Genomic DNA, 7730 nt, shown 5'->3' with positions numbered 1-7730 from the left:
GTTTGCACTGTAAATCCCAAACATCACATTCTTTCACGCAGACTGCTTCCCCTGCTCTCAACTCCCTGAGTGTCCAGATGTCCACAACTATAACCAACTCCCTCTATCACACTAATAACCCTAAATGGTTGATTCACAAACAATTCCCCTTTCCCATGGATGCGACAATTGTCACACTGACTTAACACACATTGATCCCATTATTAAAACTATACAATATCCTCTAACATTGATCTGCTAATAACTATCATCATATCATATGATGAGAGCCTTTATGGCTGAAGAGTGCAGTATAAATACTGTAAATAAACACATAAATAAATAAATCCCATCAACTCCTCTTATAATTATCCAGGCTTCCATAGATTACATTAATCCACCTAACGTTATCCCATCAGTCCATTTGCACTTGCATTCTCTTAGCTCTGGCTCAAGGCATGAAGCCCAACAACATGGAACTTGCAATCCCAGCATCCACAATCGCATATAACCATTCATGGCAGGCGATCTCTGGGGAGCAATACCTAACAGACCCCCCACCCCCCACCAGTAGAAGTAGCATTTACATTTCTATACTGTTTAATAGTGAACTCAGCATTCTCTAAAGGGATTACAATATGTAAACCAATTGCCCCTAACAAGCTAGGTACTCATCTTACCAGCCTACAAAAAGAGGGAACGCTAAGTGGACCCTGGGGCCCTGCGGGGTTCGAACTCACAACCTTGTGGCTGAAGGACTGGCATCTTAACCACTGTGCTGCCAGGGCCGCCCCACAGCAATGGTGCCCCTCAGTCTCCTCACTGGTCCCAAAATGTAATAAAGGGGACCAGCGAGGACCAACATGGCCAGGCCAGGAACTTCCCAGATGCCAAAGCCTGTCGGGTCCTGGATAACCCCTGGCATTTCTCTGGTCCAAAGCCTGGGACCAATGGTCAACACACACATCATCCAGTGATGGAATTGAACAGGAGACATTAAGCATCAAGTACAAGTTGCTCAGAGCATGTCCTTCTTGTATGACAGTCAGCCCCCTGTATTCACGGCCCCTGCTGCCTCTCCTCCCCACTCCATTCTGTCCCAGTATGTCCCATTAAGAGGACTGGGAAGAATCTGCCTCTCCCCAGTCCTACTGTGAGGCCCATCCCAGCTCAGCATCCCTGAGCCCATCATCCTGGCACCAGGACGCCTGCAGTGCCTCTGCTCCAGACATTTGCAGACCTCTCACCAAATGTGTGTTGTCCTCCTTCCCAGGGAAAGGGTCAGGCCCACAGCCCACAGTGCCCAGCCGCCCCACTGAAAGCCCCGATGTGCCTGACCAAAACCCCACGGAGTGGGATGAGGCGTCCACTACGGACGAAGAGGGCTCCTCCGTGACAGAGACCACCCCAGTGGACCGTCCAGAGGATGCCTGCAAGGTCCCCGGATTCGACGCTGTGGCTGAGATCAAGAAGGAGCTCTACCTCTTCAAGGACGGGTGAGCAGAAGGGCTGGGGGGGATTTGGGGTGCCATCATCCCTCCTGCCCTGGCCACGGGCGGCATACATCTCCGCTCCTTCCATTCTTGCATGCACAGAGGAAGGAATACACTTCGACCTCCATATCCACGGGTTCTGCATCCACAGATTCAACCATCCACAGCTTGAAAATATGTATTTAAAAAATTCCCAAAAGCAAACTTTGATTTTGCCATTTTATATATCTTTTACTACCCATTGTATCTAATGGGACTTGAGCAGCCACAGATTTGGATACCCATTAGGTCCTGGAACCAAACCCCAGCAAAGACCAAGGGCATTTTTTCTCTCTCTCCTGGTTGAGATTACAAACGTTTTTGTGGCATTTTTCTATATACATGTGTGTGTGTGTGTGTGCGCGCGCGTGTGCATATTTGTGCACTTTAGGACTTCTTTGCAAAGAATTCATCTGTGCAACTCCCTCTTCCCAAACTATGGGTGCTGCATAAAGAAAAGCAACATTTTTGCAAAGATGACCAGTGCATTTCCCCCCCAAAATAGTGTTTTATGGGAAGTGTGTGTGTGTGTGTCTATTCAAAAAGCCCCCCCCCAAAAAATGACTCCCCCCCACATACGATAACTTCCTAAAAATGGACAGTCTTGCAATGCATTTTCTCAGTGGGATGTCATTGGGGAAGAGAAAATGGGCAAGAATCAATTACATCCCTGTTCTCCCTGCTTCACACAGACTGGAATAGTCCCTTAGACTAGACATCTACACATTAGAAATAATGCAGTTTCAAACCACTTCAAGTGCTGTAGCTCCATCCTATGGAATCCTGGGCTTTGTAGTTTTGCAAAGGTCTCTCTAGCCTTCTCTGCCAAAGCATTTCGGACCCTCACCAAACTACAAATCCCAGGATTCTGTAGTTAAAATGGTGTCAAACTGCCTTATTTCTACAGTGTAGATGCCACCTGAGTTCGGAGCATCTCAGAGGAGTCTGAGGAATGGAGAAAACCAGACTCCTTCCCTGCCTTCAGCCAGGGATGTAGCCAAGGGGGGGGGGGGTTCTTGGGGTCCGGACCCCCCCTTTCCATTAGAAAAATGAATGATGTGTGCTGCTGTGCCACCACACCCAAGCCCCCTTATAATGGTGGCACTTAGTCTGGAACCTCCCCTTCCTAAAATCCTAGCTACGTCCCTGCTTCAGCTCTGGTTCTTCCAGCTAAAGGAGAGCCCCAGAGTGGAAAGTTGGATGAGTTTGGGCTGGTCTGTCTCCCTGAGTCCCCTTCTCACACTGTCCCACCTCACCAGGTTGTTGTTGTGAGGCTAAAGTGGAGAGGAAGAGCTGAGAGGAAGGTCCTCCACTTTGTCCTCCCATGGAACTTCAGTGTATGTAAGGAGGGCCTCATCCCTCTCTGTCGCTTTCCATTCAAGGCAATACTGGAGGAAGCTAGCAACGGGATCCGAGTCCATTGAGGGTCCGCTGCGGATCCAGGACACGTGGCCGGAGGTCCCCAAGGTCATCGACGCCGCCTTCCAGGACAGGCTGACCAAGAAGGTCTTCTTCTTCTCAGGTGAGTGCCTCCCACCATCTTGTTCTCTCCGTCCTCTTGGCTCCATGGCTCCCTTCTGGGAAAAATATTTCAGATTTGCAGGCACTTTTGGTACTCAAGAAATGGAGGAGGAGCAAGGATGCTTCCTGCAGAAAGCATAATCCAGTTTGAGACTGCTCTGACTGCCCTGGCTCAGTGCTAGGGAATCCTTGCATTTGCAATGTGTTGTGGCCTCAGAGCTCTCCGACAGAGAAGGCTCAATGTCTCCCAAAGGTACAGTTCCCAGGATTCCCTGGCATTGCGCCAGGGCAGTTAAAGTGGTCTCAAACTGGAGTATTATTTCTGCTGCAGTGTGCTTTGGACCAGTTTCCCAGAAGCCCTTCAGGGACGGATGGCCCTGGACCTCCGGGGATCTGCAACTGGTCAGCGGCTGGTATTGGGGGACACTTTGTTAGGGAGAGGAAAGCCCTTGAACCTTCCCAGCATCCCATCTGGCATTTCAGTTGTAGGCAAACAATTCATGGTTTCGATCGCACATTGGAAGGAACGTCTTGAGAGTGAGAGTGGTTCAGCAGCGGGACCCATTGCCAGAGAAATGGACCTCTGGAAAGGGGGATGCTCTAGCTCAGGGCTTCCCAAACTTTGGTTCTGCTTTGGCCTTAAGCTCCCAGAGGCCCCAGCTACCTTGGCCAACAGCCAGGAATTCTGGGAGAGGAAGTCCAAAACACTTGGAGGGCCAGACTTTGGACTGCAGACTCAGTGGCGGACTCTGGGGGCCCCTTCCAAGTCGAGGGTTCTGAGACGCTATAAACTCATGGCATGTATACTTTGTGTATAGCAAGTAGCAATAGCAAGTGCATTTCTATGCCACTGACCAGTGCACTTAAGCCCTCCCTATGCGGTTTGTAAAGTGTAAGCTAACTGCCCCCAACAATCTGGGGACTCATTTTAGTGACCTACAGAAGGATGCAAGGCTGAGTGGCCCTTGGAGCCCCTGCTTGGAATCAAACTCACAACCTTGTGGCTGCAGGAAGAGGCATTTAACCCCTGCACCACCAGTGTATTTGTGCCTTTGTTTCCAAATTATAGCAACCCGAAGGAAAGCTACTGTGGGGTTTTCTTGGCAAGATTTGTTCAGAGGTGTTTGCCTTTGCCTCCCTCTGAGGCTGAGAGAGTGTGACTTGCCCAGAGTCACCCAGTGGGTTTCCATGGCTGAGTGGAAGGGATTCAATGGCTCAAACCACTATGCTGCACTGTCTCTCTGAGCCCTTTTTAATTGGCTTTCAGTTTCTCTTCTCTGCTGAAGGAAACCCTATTTGGCTTGTCAGAATTTGGGGTGAAAATCCTGTGCTATGCAGGGCTGTTGGGCTGATGCAAATGGCAGGATTCGTATGAGGTACGTTCCTTGATTGTGAACAAGGTTGCCTTCCATTGCCTCCTGAAACCTAAAACAAGCCCTCATTTGGAGACTTGCCTTTTCCTTCTCTTTCCCTGCTGACCCTCAGCTTTGAGGAAGAGTCTGCTGTGGCTCAAAACCTTGCAAGATGCAACCGATGCAACTTTGCCCAATGCTCTCCCTGCAGAGTCCTCTCTTCCAGCCCTGCTCACAAACCCTCTTCTAGAAGGGCAGATGTGAAGCCCACACGCACCTCGACCCAAGGGGCAGCTGGGTGTGTTTTGGGGGGGGCCATTGGGCAGGCGAGTGGAGAGTCTTGGGGTTCAGCAGCCCCTGTTTTTCCTTCCTTCCATAGGCCAGCGCTTCTGGGTGTATCAAGGGACACGGGTCCTGGGCCCCCGGAGCATCGAGAAGCTGGGCATCGGAAGAGAGGTGCAGAAGATTGTTGGGGCCCTTCAGCGGAAGAACGGCAAAGTCCTGCTCTTCAGTGGGGAACACTTCTGGAGGTACCGACTGGGGGTCTCAGAGGGGGGGGGTGGGGGGCAAAGCCAAAGGCTACCTGGGCAAACCCTTTGCTGCATGGATCCCTGGAGGCTATAAGGGAAGGTGGTGAAAGAAGGGCAGCGAGAGGGCAGGGGGTTCCCCAGGACAACCACCCAGATTGCCATTGGAAAGAACGCATGCCCCCTAAGTCCATGGGGGAAAACGAGGACATGCCTGGCAAAGCAGCATCACTTTGTGATCAATATGGCAAAAGTTACTAATGGAGAAGATCAGACAAGTTAGGAAAGGATGCAGGCATTTGCTTTTGCTTTTGCTTGAGACCTCTCCTCCCTTCTCTGTCTTTGCTCAGTTAATTGAACGCAAACTACTTTTTGCAGTTTGAATTCTGTTTGCAGCAAAGGACTGAAAATGAAGGGGAAAAGCGAGAGGAGAGCAGAGAAACCAGGACACTTGAACAGCTGCTGAAAGAGTGGGAAGGCAGAGGGTTAACTGGGACTGAACTGGAGATGACCGTTCCTTCCAACTCAGGCTGGAGCAGCTCTAACGGAGATGTGAGGGGTGGTCTCTGGGCCAATCCCAGAATGTGGGGAAAGGGACCAAGGCAGCACTCCATTGGCATTGGACCTGATGCTCCTTGAATGCTAAGGATGGTGGTGGGGATAGTGCAGACAGTGCACATAAGAAGCCCTGTTTTGCCTACTAGGGGATGCTGGGCCAATTTCACAACATTTTGGACCATAAGTACTCTAAAGACACTAGATGCCACCCAATCTTGGAAGCTAAGCAAGGTCAGATGGGAGACCACCAAGGAATCTCAGGTGCTGCAGGCCCTATTTCATGGGAAGGAACTGGCCAAAGCCCCCCCTAAGAAAACCCTATGAAATGCATGGGGTCACCATAGGTTGACAGGTGACTTGAAGGCACATACACACGCAGTCTAGCAGGGAGCCTAAATACCCCAAAGGCACCAGATTCCTACCTGATCTTGAAAGCTAGGCAGGGTCATCCCTGATCACTACTTGGATGGGAGACGGCCACTGAATCCCAGGTGCCATAGACTGTGTTTCAGAAGAAGGAACAGGCACACAATCTCTGCTTATTCTGGGCCTAAGGGTTGCCATGAGTCAACAGGGGACTTGATGGTGCAAACACAGACACGCAGGAGGGCAATTCTAGGCTCAGGAGGAGACTTCTTCCATCAAGGAAGTGACTGTTGGTCCCATTTCCTGCAAGGGAAAAGGTCCTGAGCTTGCCAAAACTAATGGGCTTGTCCCATGGCGCATGGGCATTTGGGAACATGGGGGGATTATTTTTAATTGGAGAAGAGTGTGGCCCTCTTAGGATTCTCCGGAGGGCTAAGGCAACCCCTGACCACCAACCCTTGACCCCCCCTGAGGAAAAGGTCATTCCTGGCCCCAGTGGCCAGAGAATGGGAAGTGCCCAATAATACCCTCCTTCCCAGCCCTGAAACCCAGAAAGTGACCCAAAGGAGGAGGAAGGTTTGGCTGGCGGTGGCTTCAGGGCCTTGCTTTTCCTTCTTTCCTTCTTCAGGCTGGACGTCAAAGCGGAGCAGGTGGACCGGGGATATCCACGCCGGACGGACTCCCTCTTCGCAGGAGTCCCCCTGGACTCCCAGAATATCTTCCTCTACAAAGGTAAGGCTCAAGAAAGGTAAAATAGCTCCAGATTCCCAAAAGCGTACAGCCCTTTCTTAGAAACCCTTTCTTTAGAAGCATTCAGTTCTGAAAAGATGGAGGGGCAATAGTATGGAAGGGTCTGCATGCACAGTTCCCTAGGAAGTGAATTTGAGTTCAGGGGCTACCACCAAAAAGTTCCCCCTAACTCACTGCGCCTCCCTCCCTTCTTTCCTTCCAGGGAAATACCACTTTTGCCGGGGCCCCTTCTGTTGGCGGATGACCCCACAGTACCAAGTGGACAAGGTGGGCTACCTGAAGTACGGCATCCTGAAGTGTCCTGAGCAGTAGGGCCCCTCCGCTGGACCTCACTGGGACCCTCCAGCGCCTTTCCCCCTTGAAGCATTTTGCCCTGGCTCTGGGGCCCCAGGGCAGTTGTCCAGCTGCAGCTTTAGCCCTGGCTTGGCCGCCACTTGGAAATGGCCACCAACGGACAGTGCTGGACCCCAGCCCAACTGGGGCAAGGAGTGGACTCTCCAGCCAGGACACTTGCCCGGCCTGTACTGGGAGTCTTGCAACAGCCTTGCTGGTTTGCACTGGGTTCGTACTGCTGCCACAGAGTGGACAGTGTGGTCTTGGGTTGGGTTAGGGAGACTTTCTGCTTGCAAGGGCCCCTGACCCTTGCCAGGAAGAGGAAGGTTAGCCTTCACAAACACACACAAACATACTCCCAACAGTGTCTCCACCTTCTCTGCACTTGGTTTCATGTGTCAGCTCTTGCATCTTGCGCACATCATCGGCAATAAAAGGAAGTCCTGGCCTATTTGGAGCGTCTTGTGTCATTGTGTTGCATTGTGTAGCTTTGAGAGCCAGTGTGGTGCAGTGCTTTGATTGTTAGGCTGGACCTGAGTTCAAATCTCCACTTAGATGTGAAAGGCAAGACCCACTCTCTCAGCCTCAGAAGGCGGCTATGGCAAACCTTCTCTGGAGAAAAATCTCAAAGAGGGTTGTCATAAGTCAAGAGTTGACTGGGAGCAGGTGCAAGTATAGAGGCCTGAGGAGGCAGGAGATCTGGGTTCAAATCCTCACTCAGCCGTGGAAACCCATTTTCCCATTCTCTCATCCTCAGAGGAAGGCAATGGTGGCAAGCCTCCTTTCAACAAATCTTGCCAAGAAAATCCCAT

The 7730-nt window shown here is 51.2% G+C and overlaps 1 protein-coding gene across 1 annotated transcript in view; it reads left to right on the top strand.

Moving 5' to 3' along the window:
* MMP9 (matrix metallopeptidase 9) overlaps positions 1 to 7369 on the top strand; it is a 41209-nt gene extending 33840 nt beyond the window's left edge. Inside the window, exons 4-8 of the mRNA XM_042462300.1 lie at positions 1253 to 1475; positions 2894 to 3033; positions 4764 to 4914; positions 6464 to 6567; positions 6788 to 7369. Of these exons, the coding sequence (XP_042318234.1) occupies positions 1253 to 1475; positions 2894 to 3033; positions 4764 to 4914; positions 6464 to 6567; positions 6788 to 6897 (728 nt within the window). The 3' untranslated portion in view covers positions 6898 to 7369. The remainder of the gene's footprint in view (positions 1 to 1252; positions 1476 to 2893; positions 3034 to 4763; positions 4915 to 6463; positions 6568 to 6787) is intronic.
* Positions 7370 to 7730: the final 361 nt, after the last annotated feature.

The sequence above is a fragment of the Sceloporus undulatus genome, chromosome 4, assembly GCF_019175285.1.
Source record: "Sceloporus undulatus isolate JIND9_A2432 ecotype Alabama chromosome 4, SceUnd_v1.1, whole genome shotgun sequence".
Taxonomy (NCBI): domain Eukaryota; kingdom Metazoa; phylum Chordata; class Lepidosauria; order Squamata; family Phrynosomatidae; genus Sceloporus; species Sceloporus undulatus.
This window is presented reverse-complemented; position numbering and strand designations above follow the sequence as displayed.